This window comes from Lissotriton helveticus, chromosome 4_1 (genome assembly GCF_964261635.1).
Source record: "Lissotriton helveticus chromosome 4_1, aLisHel1.1, whole genome shotgun sequence".
NCBI classification, from domain to species: Eukaryota; Metazoa; Chordata; class Amphibia; order Caudata; family Salamandridae; genus Lissotriton; species Lissotriton helveticus.
Window position 1 is genome coordinate 469,996,501 of NC_136063.1, and position 18,169 is coordinate 470,014,669.

Consider the following 18,169-nt stretch of genomic DNA (forward strand, 5'->3'; position numbering starts at 1 on the left):
GCTTCCACTTGATGAAGGACAATACGCCCAACCACCTTACCCAATGAGCTTCACGGGAAAATTGGTCTGTAGCAGGTAGGGTTCAGCCTATACCCCTTCTTAAACACTGGGACTAAGGTAGCACATTTCCAGGTCAATGGTAGGCCTAACTGGGTCACGACATTAAGGACATTAGTCAGAACTGAAGCCCAGAGGTGTGGTTCTGCCTTGTATAAATCCATGGGTATCCCATCTGGCTCGGGTGCTTTATTGTGCGGGCTACCCATGATGGCATCATAGACCTCCTCATACTCAAACCTAATCTCAAGTGGGTACAGGTTATCAGCGTCACCCTGGTGAGTGGGGAGATCTTTCTCCAGTGCGTACACCTTGTGGTAGTGGGCAATCCAAAGGGCTGGGGGGGATAGAGGAGCCTATATTATCTGTCGCAGCCACGTTGGGCTGCCTTCCATTAATCACCGCCCAAAAGCCCCTGGAATCTCTAGAAGAGCAAGTGGACACCAACCGTTCCCAAGAAGCTCCTTTAAGTTCAGCCTTTTGCTTCCCTAAGGCTATTTTGTACTCCTTTCTAGCGCCCTTGATAATATCCTGATTGCAGGGTTTAGTGTTGAGAGCCTCAAGTAGATAATTACCCGCCGATCTGCAAGCTTTGTTGAGCCAGCCTAATTTGCACCCCTGGCTGTACTCGCCTTATCCCTAATGATATTAGCAGTGGACTAATTTATTTGGTCAAACGCTTCCACGATTAAATCAGGTGATGTTTCCAGGGCTAACAGGGGTTCCATGATAATAGCGATATGAAGGCTGACTACAGATTTAATCACTTCAGGCATTGGAAGATTGTGCCCCTTTACCCTCAAACCCCCATCTTTTGTAGCTAAGCCAGTCAGGCCTGGGTCAGAGTTTACGCCAGAACCAACATTAACTCCTAGTACAATTTCTATTGGGTTGTGGTCGCTAAAATTAGTTTCATGTACCACCCCTGTGCTGACATAACGATCAAGAGACCTCGAGATAAAACTATAGTCAATAATGGTCCCTTTACCCCAACCCACAAAAGTGGGCAATTCCCTAGACAGGCTGGACCCCACAGCCATTACATTCCTTAAACTAGCTTGACCGACCGAGCGCCTTCGATAGTTTACGCCCCCTCTGATCCGACCCGGGGTTGCTAGACACTAGGTCCTCTACCACAAAAGGGTTATCATTGTTGAGATTTTGTCCTAACTTAGCGTTAAAATCCCTACCTATTATAATGTTAAAAAATTTCAAATAAGTATATGATCTGATCTCTAGGAGTGACACTACTTCAAAGAGCGCCTCACTGGCACCCAGGGTCGCTGATTGAGTTATAAAAATGTAACTAAGAAAAAATTCAAATCTTCAGAGATAAGTACGCAAAGGATCTGAATTCCACTGTGTTTTAGGGAAATTGGAAGTACCCTCAGGTTAGCTGAGAATCTGAATAAAATAATCAGTGCCCCTCGGAGGGAGCGCTGCCACACAAAAACTTTCATATCCTTCCCAGCCAACCGGATGAAGAGCCCAGGTCTCATGGAGAAAAATAACATCAAAATAAGAAATACAATTCTGCCATTTAGGATCCACCAGCTTATCTCTAATACCTGTTATGTTCCAGCTTAGAATTTTTGGGATCAACCGGAACACTTGAAGATGTAGGCTCAGCATGAAGATTACTTGGACGGCCAATGTCTAGGCTGGGGGTCTGACACTAGATGTACGAAGGGAAATATCCTGCAGTCAATCATTTTGGACTAAGGCACAGAGGGGATCAATTCTGTTACTCACAGGGATAGCTATTTGCTCGAAGGAGATAGCTGATTGCCTAAAGGTGTGATGGTTTATGCTAACTCCTATAGGGTTTGGAACTGTAAGCTACGGTAGAAAAAGCCGAACAGAAGGATGTTAATACGTGCTTCCTTGATGGGTAGTGGAACTGAACTAGAAAGTAAACGCTTGGCCAGGGCAGGTGAACTACAGTTGATAACAATACAATTCCCCTCAGGGATTTAGGCATGGGACCAACCCACCCAACCCTTCTGACAAACAAAATATTGTCATAGTCCTTACAGTCAAAATGTGCGTTATTTGCCAACCAATGACATACTTTGTTTTCGAGTTGGCCGGTAGTTTCTATTGTGTTAGAGCTAATGCTTGGAACCCTTGACAAAATAGCTACATAGGGACAACAATCCGGAGGTAAATTTAGGCAGGGGAGCGTGCGTATGGCTTAGCCTTCCTGCCCACTGGTACCCCTAGCACTGGTTGTTCCAAACAAGGCCTGCGGGACCTGTCCTCTTCTGGAGGACTCCTTACTGCAGATGAAGCTAAGGGAACCAAGGGCTGGGAGAGCAGCAGGAGTGGGTTAGGGATGCAGATATCCACTCTTTCCGTGGCTTGGCCTTTGGACAAAGTATCTCGCCTATGGATATTGAGCGGATCAGTCCCCATAACCCCCCCCCCCCCCACTCCCCAAGTGACAAATCAAGTTCATGGCTTCTTTAAGTGGATCAAACCCTACAGCCAGTTTGGTTATGGCTGACTTCAGGGCAAATAATCTTTTCATCTAAAGGGCGATATTTAGCAGGGTTGCTTCCTTAAGCTGGCCAATCAAATCAGACCAGTCCATAGTAGCAGGACTCACTAAGCCTGGACAATTAGAGCTAGGCCGGTTTGTAGATATGGTCGAGGGTCCTTTCACGCATATGTGTGCATCTAGTGCATTGCCCTAGCAGCTGTTACAGAGTTATAAGATTTGACTTGAATAGTACAGAAGGAATTTGCGACAAACGCATTAACGATCTTACTAGGGATGTATGACATTAAAACGCCTGCTTTTACCACGCATGCCTTTACAACGCGGTATTTACAACGCATGCCTTTACAACGCATAGCGCTTTGGGGTGCTGGATAGTGAATAGTTTAATTTACTATTCCAACTCCAGTCCCCGTGGATAGTAGGGAAGGTGTTGGATAGTAAATTAAATCTATTCCCTATGCTAGAGTGCCCCCCAGCGCAATGCGTTGTAATGGTTTGCGTTGTAAAAGTTGCGTCGTAAAGGCACTGCATGGTAAAAGTTGCGTTGTAAAGGATGTTTCCCCTTACTAGGAATGGGAATATGCAAACTCGGGGTCTCGCACAGTGACTTGAAGAGGGCACATTAACCCTCTGATCTGTTTTATAATGAGCCAAACCTGTGACCAGAAATGGCGGGCATACCTCAGCTGCAAGTTCATTAACCACTTGAGCTATCTTACTATTAGCCCTTTAGCTTACCGGGTCTGCACACAGATGTTTACAGCCAGGGCGTTAACCCCCTAATCTGGTTTTATATTGTGCTAACTCGACCCAATGATATTGGAGTGCTTTACATGAGCACCAGTTACATTACACAAAGACACGTTTCATTTTTAGGTCTCGCCTACGCAGCGCGCATTCGCTGCTTAGGCAAAAAGACCTTTTGTTATCGGCATGTCTTTTCAGCCAAAAATGTGCACGCGTTCCATTGCCTTCAATGGCAACGCGTGCACGTGTGGCTATTCACTTGTGGGAGGGAGCGCTGGCATATGGAAGAAATTATCGCTCCCGCGAGTGAATCGCGCAGGCCCCCCGCCTCCGCCCTGCTGCCGCGCGAGCTTGTTCTTTAATGAGGTGACATTTCTTGATTTGCCGAGTAGGATTTGGACGGCATTGTTCGTTGTGCTTCAAGAGTCACCTCAGACAGTTCCTTCTGACGCCACCCAAGCCTCACGTGCCAGGAACGACCTCTGCCCCGAACCCTCCCCTTCATGTATCTCCGACCTTCCCATAGTGGCAGCGGACAAGAGGGGGATTTTACCTCAGCCACACTGTGTCTAAATTTGAATTAAATCACCGCTTGTACAGAGTGAGTCATCTTAATAACTATATATCTGTGGTCCCTGCTTACACGCTACATTATTACCACTCCAGTCTTTTGGAGGTTATGCTGTACGTGGGTATTTTTTTCCCCTTGCTGCAAAGGAACATAAGCAGAATTTTGACCAGTGTCTATTACTCCGGCACAGTAACTTTACGTGATAGCGTGGAGTGCTGGGGCTTTACAGTTTACAGGAATAGAAAACCAGAGCCCAGCTTCCCTTCAGTGGGTAACAGTTGTTTAGAAACACGTAGGTGCTTAATATTTACTCGTGTGCATGTGCTCTGGTTGCGTCAGGCATGGCAAGTGAAATCTCGGTCCCATTGAGGAAGCTATCTGTTAGCGGTTTGGTGACTTAGAATTTGTTATGAGGTGCTACATTGTGGCTGGCTGGATATAGCTCATTGTAATTTTCCATTGATCGCTTTTTATTCATATCGACCCAAGCAATGCCCAAACAATGTGCCTTTATATATGAGAGGCAAAATGTAATTAGGCGGCAAGCAGCAGCAATGTGTACAATCAATCTGCATATAAACCAACTTCACATTTAAGATCCCAAAATATACATTTCCATTTAGCCTTTATGTCATCCTGCGCTTCATAGATTTATGAAACCCTTCATTTTACTGCCAAGTTTAAACGTGTCACACTTTTTTACCTCCAACGTGGAGTTCAGTTCACCATATTGCCATGGTGGCAAAAGTGACATTACAGACCTTGTGAGTCCCAAACACATTACAGGGTTAACCTCTTCCTTTTCCCACAGTTAGTGCCTCGGTTGCATCCTGCCCCACTGAGGGGTAATGAGAGGAAACTACAAAAAGGAAGCTTTCGGTTCCTGACACTCCTGTGATGACCCTGAGAGCAGGGGTAGAAAAGGAAGTGCCAACTGGACCAAAGGGCACTGCAAAAGTAGCAGCTACTACCCTTGGCAACCTCTATTTGATGTGCAGAACCATTAAATGTGCATGGGATGATTGGCCGGGGTCTCTTCTGTTGACGCTAGATCAATCTGGCAGATCTTCAACTGGCCACAAAGATTGCAATAAGGTATTCTTCGAGGCCTATAGGTGTAAAAGCATGGAGAACTACATGCCTTTATTCATCCCCCATGCTTTGAATTCTTATTAGCTGACTCTCCGGGATTGAAGAGATTACTAATGACCCTTTAATAATGTACTGGCTAACTCTTTGCCTGGACTTAATTATTCAGCACCTCTCAGCTAAACCCAGCCCTAAAGCCTACTTCAGGTCCCCTTGCTTTACCATCTCTCTTTCAAAGACCACTCTGAAAGTTCCTTGGCCAATTTCCGCCATTGCCTGGTGAACATCGCCTCCTGGATATCCTCTAACAATTTAAAATTGAACACTGACAAGACGGCGGTCTTATTTTTTAACCAGAAATCTCCAATTCCCGCTAATGTTTGGTGGCCGTCTGAACTTAACCCCCCCTGCCCCCCGGCACCAGTTCAAGCTGCCCGTAATTTGGGTTTCCAATTTGATACAGCTTTATCCTCTAAAACTCAAATCAATAAAGTTTCGGCATCTTGCTTTGGAAAGCTTCGAATGATTAAAAAAATGATCCCTTTTCTTCCACTTGACTCATGTAGGACGGTAGTCCATGCCCTCATAACGTCCCATTTGGACTACGCAAATAGTCTGTATGTAGGAGCCCCGGCGTGTCTCATTAACCGTCTTCAGACAGTGCAGAACTCAGCCGCCAGGCTGATCTGTAATATTCCTTATCGCCACTCCATTTCACCTTATTTGGCCAAACTGCACTGGCTACCAGTGAGATACCGTATACAGTTCAAGGCCCTGGTCCTTGCCTTTAGAGCTCTTAATGGACGAGGGCCTGCATACTTGAGGCACAGACTTAAGATTACACAAGAGACACGTGACCTCAGATCTAATCACCTCCGTCTAATGTATGCCCACGATTCCGTCTTGCACGCACTGGAGGCCGGGCCTTTGCTGTTGCCACTTCCAAACTCTGGAATCAACTACCGATTGAACTCAGATTTCTCACATCAGAGCCTTTGTTTCGGAGGAAACTTAAGACCTGGCTCTTTTCTCTGATCTAGCCCTCACTGAACTTCTCTGGCTGCCGCACGTCTACAGCGCCGGGACACCCCCGTTGGGGGAAGCTGAGCGCTTTACAAGCTTCTAAATAAATAAATAAAAATAAAATCCTTGTGTCATTGCTGTACATCATCACTATTTCCTTAACTTCATCTCTGTCCCATCACACCCACCAAATCAATCCTTCTTGTTAAATAAAAATTGCTATCTCAGCCTATTCGAAGTCTGAAACTTATTTGGGAACATGAAGTCTGAAATATATTACCCAGGGTGAAGCATTCAGGGCTCTGGCAGAATGGTCCGCCCACAGGGTGTACCGGATCGGAGACCTTTACAGAGATGGGGAATTACTAACGTTCAATGATTTTTCTACCTCTTTTGATATCCCGAGGGATCAGTCCCTACTACATCTGGCAGCAGTTGCTAAGGTACGCTCTCATTGGGGTACGAGCACGGAGGAGCCCCCGCAACCCAGGGTTTGCCAGGCGCTGTGTGCCACGTCAGCCGGCTTTAGGGCAGTGACGTGTCTCTACCAAGCACTACGCAATGACATTGTAACACCCTTAGTGGGGCACCAGCGCGCGCGACGTGCACAGCTGCCATTTGCCACTCGCCAGCCAGCTTTCCCCGCGCGCCGTCACTTTCAGGGCCGCGCCAACAGGTGTTTACAGAAAGCCCTCGCTCTTCACCTCCCCGGCTTCCTCTTCCTTCTCCGCCCCCACCCTCTACTGACTCGATTTTGCTTCTGCCTCCCTATTCCTAATCCCCCCTTCTCTTTCACATCTTCGGACATTTTTTTACTGAGGCCGGGGGGCTTCCTTGTGGTTCCACGCATGCGATGCGATAAAAATTGTCTTTCATGTGAGCTCCGAGAAAGAAAGGCTCCCAGGCTGAAGGATGGCGATGTTCAGCTATATGCAGTGTGCCCCCAGTCCACAGTAAGTGCTGTGCAGTCCCTGAGGTCCTGCAACTTCTGTCTTGAGAGGGACGTTCTGCTGCTTCTGTTTGCAGGACATCACATAAACCCTGTGTGCCGGACATTGCGTGTGCTCTCTATAAGCTTCTGTGGTACCGGGCGTCCTGTGTGCAACACCGCAACAAACACACCCACTCTGCAGGGTAAGATCATGCATGTGCCCTGCACACACACCGATGCTTTGAGTCTGTGTGTGGCGACTTTTGGTCTCGCTGAGGACTGCGCTTGTTTTTAAGTTACATACGCAGTCCGCTTTCACTTTCGGGACCGCTATGTTTTTTAAAATTACTTTAATAAGCGCTGCGCCCGCTAGGGACAACGCGCTCCTTTCATACCCTTTGTATCTCCCTCTTTCCTTTGTTCTTACACTCCATCCTCCTATCACTCTTCAACCCTCTTCACTCCATTATTTGTTCCTTCATTCCCGCTCTACAACACTCACTTTCTATCTCCATCACGTTTCTTTGTTTCTACCGCTGTCCTAACTCTTGCTTTCTGTCTTCCTTGCTTTTTCAAAGTCTGACTTCCTTCTTAAATTCCTTCCTTCTTTCCCCCCTCCCTCGGTTTCTGTTTCTCAAACTCTCTCACTGTCCTCTCTCCATCCCCTCACTTCCTTTAATTCTTCCCTCCATTTCTGTTTTGTAAATCCACCGATTTTATTTTCCTTAATAACGGGTTCTGTGTTATCACTCTGTCTCTTTCTTTACTCTCTGACTCATTTCATTCCATTCTCAGTTCTTTTCACCACCTTTGTTCCCTTTATACTAACCCCATATTCACTCCAGTCTTTCTTTCCTTCCATCCTGCTAGAGCAGTCTTTTTTCCACTCCATTAAATGCATTTCAGTGTGGGGAGCTCTCCCAGCAGCACCCGCGCCATCTCCTTGTGTGTAAATGTGCACATGCATATCAATGGCCCTGTCTCCTTCCCACTGTAATTGTACTTGGGAGATTAGAGCCTCGTGTATTAATGTAATGGCAAGCATAATAACAGAGCGTGTTCACACTCTTTTTCATCATTACGTCTTCGGAGCACTTGCTGATTATACAGGCAGTTCTAGGACGCTCTTCCTGCTGAGTGAAAAATGGTTTGTAAAACATTACGATCACTAGTTCCTGATGACTGCTGGTACATTTTATGCGCCATCTCGACAGCATCAAAGTCTTCGAAGGCACAATTTGTTTGGAGTTTTGCTGCTGTCGTGGTTTCTCCTGCCACTCCTTGGCAAAGCCCCACGAAATGGCTGCCTGCGAGGCCCAGGTCCAGCATCACTCAGCGCCACCACAGCATCACTCAACAACACCACAGTATCACTCAGCACCACCACAGCATCACTCAGCACTACCACAGCATCACTCAGCACCACCACAGCATCACTCAAGGGCACCACAACATCACTCAGTGCCACCACAACATCACTCAGTGCCACATCACTCAGCGCCACCACAACATCACTCTGCGCGACTACAACAACACTCAGCACCACCACAGCATCACTCAAGCACACAACAATATCGCTCAGGGCCACAACAGCATCACTCAATGCCACCATAGCATCGCTCTACGCAACCACAGCAACACTCAGCACCACCACATCATCAATCCGCACCACCACAGCATCACTCAGTAGTACCATAGCATAACTCAGTACCACCACAGCATCACTCTGCAGCGCCACAGCATCACTCTGCTGCGCCACAGCATCAATCAGCATCACCACAGCAGCAGTCAGCTTCACCACAGCATCACTCAGGGCCACCACAGTATCACTCGGGCCAGAAACAGGATCACTTAACGCCACCACATCAGTCAGCACCACCCACCATTACTCAGCACCACCACAGCATCACTCAGCACCACCACGGGATCACTCAGCACCACCACAGCATCACTCAGCAACACCACAGCATCTCCATCAGCTTTAAAGGTCTTGGCCAATAGGTCTCGCCTTAGGGAACTTATAAGTGTTTAGCCATGCAACAGTTGATGTTGTTGCACTAAGGAGATTGTGCTGCTTAACTAAATACTTATAAGGTCCCAAAAGTAAGAACTATTGGCTATGCCAATACTTGTGAGCTGTTGTGTGTGGCCTGTGGTCCGTCATATCGCAACCGTCCCCAAGTACTTCACAAGTCTTTAAAAGACCATTTTCTTGTGAACGGGGCTTTGTTGTTGTTTCACCCCTTCTGGCCCTGCACCTTCACTCTGCTGATTGCTGGAAGAATTAGCCCCCCCATAGAACGCTTGTACTGCCAGGACCGCTTTGGAATCATAGGAATCTTTCAAGGAGAAAAGGGGAAGCAGCAAATTCAGTGACAAGGTAAAATTGTGTTTTTCTGACTGCCGAGTGCAGACTTTGACACTGTTGGAATATGTCATGGCTGCTGCTGATGTTAATCAACCTTTGCCTTGAGCAAGATTTGTAAGTTCAATATTTGTGTGGCTGAAATTAGTGTCTAAACGTGCTATAACTTTTCACTTAAGGAACTGTAAATACTTGAACATTCATAAAGCAGCTCCAACAATAATCCATAAAAAAACTGTTGGCATTGTAAATGACAATGCCTTTTGTTTATGTGTTTTAAAAACCTGCACGCAGCACTGCGTAAACCTGCACTTTGTACTTTGAGGGTTTGCTTAACGCTTAAATATTAAAGGCAAACTCTAGCAAATGCGACACCTATTGCATTGCAAATGCTTGCTTTATAGACACGGGGAGATTAAGTCATTTGCACAGGCTGCGGAGCCGACGCAGAGGTCCGAATCTGGTTCCTCAGCTCCAAAGTCGGCAGCTCTGAACAACTTGACTGTAGTGCGTTTCCTTGTTGTCTATACATTTGTCTGGGCGGGACGGGGTCAACAACTTCTGGCAGACGGGCGGTAAGCGCCTGTCTTTGACTATTCCATGTGAATCGACTTCTCTCTGCCTCGCTCCACCCCTTCGTGCCAATGCTCCTCCCAAATCAATGCGTGCCCCCAGGGTATCATTTCCAGGGCTTGCTTCTCCTGTCCTGTCAAAATCATGTTGCCCCTAAAGCGTACAATGCACGGTCTCTGACGCTCAAAGGCTCGCATCCACAGTAAATTTAAATACGTGTTTATCTTCAGGGTTAGTCCATTTATGCTCGGCAAAGCGTCACCGACACTAGCAAACTGATGCACGCTGCTGTAATTTAGGGAGTAAACGCGAGGACAGTTATTTTGCTGTAGGAGAGGAGTTTGCTGTAACTCGGTTCCTGTGCCTTCGCTACGTTGGCGGCAGAACTGTCGTTGCCTTTCGGTTATGATTACGTTATTGTGTTGACATTCGGAGCTGCCGTTCGTGATTCCCTGGTGTCAGGGCTCCACTATCAGCGTTTCGCTGGGTCCACGGTGTCAATGATGACCTATCAGTTATATTATATGGTAGTTTCAGCTTTGTCCTGGCGCCGCCAGCCTGGTGTCGCTGTGAGCGTCGCTGATGTCAGTGCTGCTTCAGCTGTGCGAAAGCGAGTGAAGTGGAGGCGGAGCCACGTAGGCGAAAGCAGAGGCCGAGCATCACGCATGCGTACACATGCGCTGTCCGCGCGGAGCTGCAGGTAGAGGCAAACTGTTAGCGGAGCTGTAAAGCTGGCGTTCTGAGCTGATGCAGGGAGTGCGACCCCGACACCCTGGGACCGCGCGAGCCTGTGCCCAGTGCCCACGCGGGCGCCACCGCGTCAGCGACTGAGCGGACGCAGAACAATGGAGGAACGGCCCCCCGGCCCTTCTGGAACGGGCACAGCCACCTTTGGCGGACGAGAGGCAGCAGCGGATAGTGCATTCGACTGCTGCAGTGGCATCCTCGCTCCAGCGTCAGCTGCCCACTGACAGCCACCAGAGCTGCCGTCAACCAATAGTATCCCCCCAGCACTCCTCGGCATCCACTTCCCCTTTACGGGGTCTCAGTACAGTGTCCTGCTTGTGCCAATCCCCCTCCGTAGTTAGACTGCTAACACTCTGTCCCTTTCCCGCACTTTACAAATCACGGAAGCTTACTCTGACCGTAAGATACATCCTTCTCATTTTCTTCAAAGCCCCGTACCCACAATGCGTCCCCATGGTTTTATTTAAAAACCAGTCAACATTTCCCACAGAATATCTTCAATTTCTGACCTCCAAAAACCGTTCTGCCCTGCCTTGACCTCCGCACGGACAGTATTCGCCTTGCCTGGCCCTCTCCAATATCCCTTGCCCCTTCCTCGACCCATCATAGACGCCCTGTTTCTTCCCTAACTTGCCAGCTGACACCCTCGAGTTGCATCTGTGGCCTGCCCGGCGCCTGATTCATTTCCAAAATCTGCATATATTCAACACCCCCTACCTCCTGGCAAACTCGATTAACTGATCCTTTTTAATGCCCAGTACACCGTGTCTCCTAATTCTTTTTAACAAACTCCAACGTCCAAATGCAGTCATTCTCTAAACTCTACTGCTTTCCTCACTGGATCTCTCTATTCTTTGTATTCTGTACATTTTGTAGTAAACTATATGCTCCTAGGATCACCCCTGCCTTTCCTTGTGCACCTAAGATTAACACTCAGGCTCTTTTTGACTTATGGCTGCAACACGATAGTTCTTCTCATGGCCAATATTCTTTGCTTCTCTGGCGGCCACTTCTGATGCACAGTGTTTTCTGTGCATGACTAAGACGACCTGCTCACACTCCAGTGCGGTTCCTCCAATCCCATGGGCGGGATGTGGGGCCTCCATTGGGCAAGTGCACCATTGCAGCATCTTACCAAGGCCATCAAGTACTCCACATCATTGGGCCGATTGACTATAAGCCGCTGGACACAGAGGACTCCTGGAGAGCCTGTGGAACCATTATTGGGATGTGGAACCTCCTACAGCAGCACAACCTGTGAGTTGGAGCCCCCAGACCAACCATCAGGGTTCCTGATCTGTGGGGAACAGCGGAGCTGTTCTTGTTGGTGCCAGAGTTTCTTGCTGGTTTGCCTCCTGACTGCCGTGTGCTTTGCCTCGCTTGCCCTGGTGCGCCAGTATCTCAGAGACCTTCTTCTCTGGGTGGAAAGCCTGGATAGTCTAGTCGGTGTCTTACTCTTCATTGTGGGCTTCATTTTTGTCTCATTCCCCTGCGGTTGGGGTTATATCGTCCTGAATGTGGCTGCTGGCTACCTCTATGGCTTTGTGCTTGGCATAGGGCTAGTGATTGTCGGGGTCTTAATCGGAACATTCCTTGCCCATATTACCTGCAAGAAGATGTTATCACAGTGGGTACTGGCAAAACTTGATACAAGTGAAAAACTAAGGTCTTTTATCCGAGTGGTGGATGGAGGAAGTGGCCTTAAGGTGGTGGCGCTGGCCAGACTCACTCCAATACCATTTGGGCTTCAAAATGCTGTTTTTTCAGTAAGTATGATATTTGTCTGTGGCTCAATATAGGACATGTTGTAATATGTATGCCCATATATATATAATTTGCATCATAATGTGTAACTACATACTTATTGTGTATGATCTGAATCCTGCTAGTGGGCTATTGCATACTGTTTGTCGCTCCTTATCTCCTGAGCTAGGTTTGCTCTATGCAAATGCTATTGCATACATACATTAATTTTTAAGTGTAATTTATTAAAGAACTTCTACTTTTATTATGAGTAGAATGAAATATCACAGTAATGAGTAAACTTTGGGATCCAGTTTCATCGTGTATGAAGTAGCTCGTTCTCCACTATGTTGCAAGAGCCTCATAAACCTTTTCCTACCGTCGTCATTGCAGGGGGCCGTGTTTGCAATGTGTTAAGACCTTTGTACTGTCTTGCTGAAACTTATTGCAGGATAGCCGATGAATCATCCCTAACTACTTCTGCTTAAAGTGAACTTGCTGTCTTTTGATTTGATTTATGCGTTGGGTAACAGGACACTGCAAAAGACAGGGCACTTCATTTTAAGAAGTGAAGTACGCCCAACACACATAGAATTCTATAAGGTAAGTTAACTGGGATGTCTGAGGCCGCACACTTTCTGTCTGGCTCACCTTATGGCAACCACAATCTCCATCATTTGCAGCGCCCTTATTCAGCTTGATAGATCTTCATGTTATATGTTTTAGGGTTCGTTGATTATTCGTAAATTGATAAGTGGACCCAATGTTTGTTAACATGAAAAGACACCATCCAAAAAGGTGATGATACAGGGTCCTAAGCCACCTTATTTGCACGTTAATGCAACGTGTTACCAATAATGTTTACTCAGCAAGCAACAGAAGTCCAAGTCCTCTCACTCCCTCGCACATGTACTAACCTCTTTCTGTCCATCTTATTTGTCTGCAAACACTTACCATCCATTCTTATTGTTGCATCTCATTAGGCTTATTTGCTTCTCATCACTAAACACAAATTCTGCATAGAGGTTACGCAACTGTATGTACACAGTAATTCTTAATGCTTATAGACCACCTGGACGTATGAAGCAAAAAGACAATACATCAGTTAGGTATTAGTTCCTAGGCTGAACTTGCTGGGGTTTGTATCATAAAAGTTAGATGGAACGTTCAGGGGTGATGCGGTAGGAAGTTCAAGGGGGAGGAGGTGGTATTTGGGGGCTACTCTATAACCCACTGCAGTCTCCAATATGGGGTGCGATCTGTGCTCTGACAAAATACCACAGAAGCATCAGCTATCCATTGGCAAATATGAAACCTAATTTGTTGATTTTTAGTGCCCTGGAACATTTCTTTTGTCGGGTGGCCCACTAGACATTTGCAGCTACAGTGTATTTCATTTGTGGCCCAGAAGCTGCTCTTTACAGCTGTATTTATGTACCAGTAATCTTAATTAACATTTCACCCCACTTTGTACCCAATGTGATACAAGCGGCAGAGAGAAGAAGGCTTTCAATTATGTGTAAAATACTACAGAATCTTTAATCCACTTTTATTGTTTAATAAAGTTGATGCACAAATATGTAAGTATTTCAACTCTAAACCAACATGTGTTTTGTGACTCTGATTTTCTTCATCAAGGCCATTGGCTTATTGTCTTAAGGTTTCCGAATTCCCTGCTAACCTATTTTGTTTTCAAAATGCTTAAGTCAATCATTACCTTTTTGACCTCCAGACGATAATAATACGTCAGCGCAACACTTAGCTTTAGTGGGCCTTTATAAGTGCTTGCTGTATGGACTCTTCCTGTTTGGTAACTGCCAGATTGAAACGTCCTTTGAGACCATAATGTTTCAATGTCAAAGTTAGTTGCTAATTTTTCAAAGAATTTCAGTTGTCAGAATCTGCTTGTTTTGTTTGACTTCTGTCTTCAGCTGCCAGCCAATCGCTACTGGTTGGGGTAATGGTGTGCCTTGAAGAGCATCAGTAGAGCTGGGCAAGTAACACTAGAAGCCACTGATTAGTTAAGATTCCTCCCACCTCTGTTTACATCTCCGGTGCCTAGTCTACTACAGACACCTTGGAGAGGCCCCCACCCATCCATAATAATAGGTGTACTAGCTGTACACCATCACAAGGGAAGGAAATAAGAAATTTAGACACATAACAATATTCAGTGCAGATTGTGTGATGATAGCTACAAAGAAGAAAATGTTTGCAATCTTAACTGATCATTTTAGTCTCACAGTATCTGGAAATGGTTTTCAGTAGAATATGATGAGGTGTGTAGAATGGAGGCCGCACCATTCTGAGGAGGAGAAGTTGATGCAGCGTAGTTGGTGTGTGGGGAATGAGGTGACTTGGACAGGGTGACCATTTGTGGTTGGCGGTCGTTCAGGATAGGTTGTAAAGCTGGGCTGGTTGATTCGTGCGTCTCTTCTGTGTCCCACCACTGTAACTCTTAGAGGACAACACAGAGTCGCTTCTTGGATGCCCTTCATATCCGTGATTGTGAACCTTTTTCACAAAATATTTACAGAGGCTAATGTGACAAACCGATTTGTGCTAAATAACTTATTCTCATTTTGCCCATTTTGGTACCGGAACGTTTCTTTGCTTGGAGAGTACCATCACTGAGCACCAGGGCTTTAAGTCGGAAAAAAAACCTGGAGGTGCTCTAAAAGGGGTGTGGCAAATTTCTTAAAGGGGTGTGGCCTATCCGAGTAGGGGCGTGGTCTAAATCACAATAACTAGCATTGTGTGCTTAAGAAAATCATGAAGTCGCATCCGGCAAAGGATAATAAAATAGGCAAAAAAGTATATTTATTAAGAATAAACCATAAAATACCAAACACTTTAAAAAAACATGTAAACATTATTTACATTACTTAGAAATCTATTGCAGGATTTCCCAAAACCCTTGAAGATATTCACTGTCTATTTTGCGACAATGAGCAACTGCGAGGGCTGCCAACCAGATGTGAACTGAATTATAAACTGGAAAGCGAGGGCAGCTATTGGGCTAAAGTCCAGAAGAAGTCTTGAATATGGATCTCCCCCAGTGGTGTAACAAAGCCCCCCCCAGCCCCCACGATGTAGGGCTCCCCAAGCTCCTGAGTGTGGTCAGAGGGGGCCCCCTCCAGGTACTTTGCAGGGGGGCCCCCTCAAGTTTCGTTACTCCACTGACACGTAAGTAGCAACAGGGCAACCTGTAAAGAGAAGGCAGGCCCACCGGTAGCGTTTGTGATCATAATCTCCCCGCCTGTGCAAACTCCGGTTACCGGTTATCTTAGGATGTGAACTTAGCTCTGCGGTCCACGCTGCTCTCCGGTGAAGCCGCTTTCGCCGGTGTGACACGTCTCGGCCTCAGGTTCAGCTCCTTTCCTCGAGGGCGAGGGAACCCCGGTTGCTAGGGAATGCCTCGCGCTTCTCCAGAAGAAACGTAGCTCCGCCTGACGAACCTCCGCATTGCTGGGGTAAACCCTTGTTGCTGTGACCAGTCCGAGAGCAGCTCGGAAATGACGATCCCGGGCCGGTGGTGGTGAATACTGGCAGGGTGTTTACAAGGCTCCTTCCCAGAGTGGCGAACCCGGCCTCTGGCACACAACACAGCTCGAGGGACGGCGGTGGAGTTAACGCGCACACAGCGCTCGTGGGCAAAGCAGGCACTCCCAAGTTCCTCAGCGGTGCGTTAATCCGCACGCACAGAGCACGTAGGACTTGATCCTGGGGCAGATTCCATAGGTCTAACTTGCCGTTATGGGAAGATATGCAGGTAAACATGTCACACAGCAGTCCCCATGATATCCTATTGGCAAGATAGCCTTTCAATAGTGAAATACGAAATTGGCAGTAGTTCACTATCAAGACATGTTACCCACACTAGTAACACCAAACAAAAACCGGGACTTCTTCTCACCCTACCTTTGAGGCCCAAAAATAGAGCCCCCTTTCGAGAACCCCCCAAAAAACTGGGGGGGCTCAGCCCCCCCACAGACCTCCCCCACTTAAAGCCCTACTGAGCACACCAGCAAGGCAGAGATCAAAGCACAACGTCTCCAAACCAGCTCTTATGGTCTAGCCGTCCCTGCGAGCAACAATGCGCCAAAGGCACGTGCCCCCACAGCACTGGACTCGAGTTGAAACCCAAAGAAGCTGTAAACGGCGCCACATCTATGCCCAATAGCGAGCGGGTGCGAAGAAACCGTTTATGTGACAGAACTGTTTCTCTTCCTTCCTGCCCCGGGAAGAGATATTATAGTCGTTCACTTTCTGTCCTGCTGGACGGAGTCTCTCCCGTTCTCCTTTGGAAGGGAAAATACCAAATATTTCTCAGTTTATCGCATAGTTCTGTTTTCCCCAGGGTGTAGATCTGATCTGACGGTAGGTGTTCAAACGCAGCAGATGAAAAAGGGCAGCACGTCTTGTATGTGTGTTACTATTTCAGTCTACCTATAGCTCCTGAGGCGGAAGCCGGGAGGATCACTTAGCGCTTTTTAAACTCGTGAAATTGTTAAAATCTTTGTTTTTACCTGCTTGCTGCACTTCACTCTGGGCACTCCCCTCCTTCGAATTGACAGTAACCACCCCGCGCAGCCGACGTAAACGCAGCCGCGGGTACCACCTCATTCCTGCCGCCATTAGCCTGATAACGAGGCCACGCCCACTTTCTTGAGGCCTCGCCCACTGGTAGCTTATAAGCCGCGCCATTAGGCAGCTCGCATTTCAGTCTACCTATAGCTCCTGAGGCGGAAGCTGGGAGGATCACTTAGCGCTTTTTAAACTCGTGAAATTGTTAAAATCTTTGTGTTTACCTGCTTGCTGCACTTCACTCTGGGCACTCCCCTCCTTCGAATTGACAGTAACCACCCCGCGCAGCCGACGTAAACGCTGCCGCGGGTACCACCTCATTCCTGCCGCCATTAGCCTGATAACGAGGCCACGCCCACCTCTTCCACCCCGTAAGGATGTGCCTCAGTCAGACGCGCAGCGGACGCGCGCTGCGGGCGCGCCGCCTGCGCGCCAAAGGCACGCCTAAGGCAAGCCCGTCTGCGCCCGTCCGCGCCAGACTGAGCCCGGAGCCCGGGACCTCTGCTTCCTCAACATCTTCTCCACTGAGGTACACCCAAGAAACCCTCCTCCAACTCGGGAATTTCTTTCCCACTCCTTGCTGCAACATCATCTCTTTAGAGGAAGGACAATCTTGTTGCTCAGCTTGCCCATACAGACTGACGCCACGTATCCCTCCGAAAACACGATGTTTTAAGATGGCCCTACTTAACTGCAGGTCCCTCCCGAAACACCGAGCAGAAATCAATATGCTCTTGCTGGAATCCGAACTCGAGGTTCTTTTTCTCACTGAAACATGGATCAACCCCACTTCAGATCCGGACATAGTTCAAACGCTCCCCCCCGGTTACCTAATCAAACATCAGGACAGACTCTCCGGGACAGGGGGCGGAATCGCGATTATCTACAGAAACAACCTGTCCTGCCATTTCAAGGACAACCCAATTCAGGACTGTGAAAATGTCCGGTTCTCCATCCACTTATCCCCGTCAAAAACCCTCTCGGGTATCCTTGTCTATCGCCCCCCAGGACAGCAAAACCTTTTTTGCAAATCCCTCGTGGAAACCATCTCCTCTCTGGCCTGTCTGTCACCCAGCTTTACGGTCTTAGGAGATTTAAAACTCCACTTCGACGACCCATCAAACAAAATAGTGGAGGACCTTAAGGAAGACCTAGCCTCCCTTAATATTCATTTAAAATGCAATCATCCCATCCACTCTAAGGGCCACTTGTTGGACCCCATATTCACTAACC

The 18,169-nt window shown here is 47.4% G+C and overlaps 1 protein-coding gene across 1 annotated transcript in view; it reads left to right on the forward strand.

Moving 5' to 3' along the window:
- Positions 1 to 10,405: 10,405 nt before the first annotated feature.
- TMEM64 (transmembrane protein 64) overlaps positions 10,406 to 18,169 on the forward strand; it is a 162,015-nt gene continuing 154,251 nt past the window's right edge. The window contains exon 1 of the mRNA XM_078687060.1: positions 10,406 to 12,372. Coding sequence (XP_078543186.1) covers positions 11,689 to 12,372 — 684 coding nt within the window. The 5' untranslated portion in view covers positions 10,406 to 11,688. The remainder of the gene's footprint in view (positions 12,373 to 18,169) is intronic.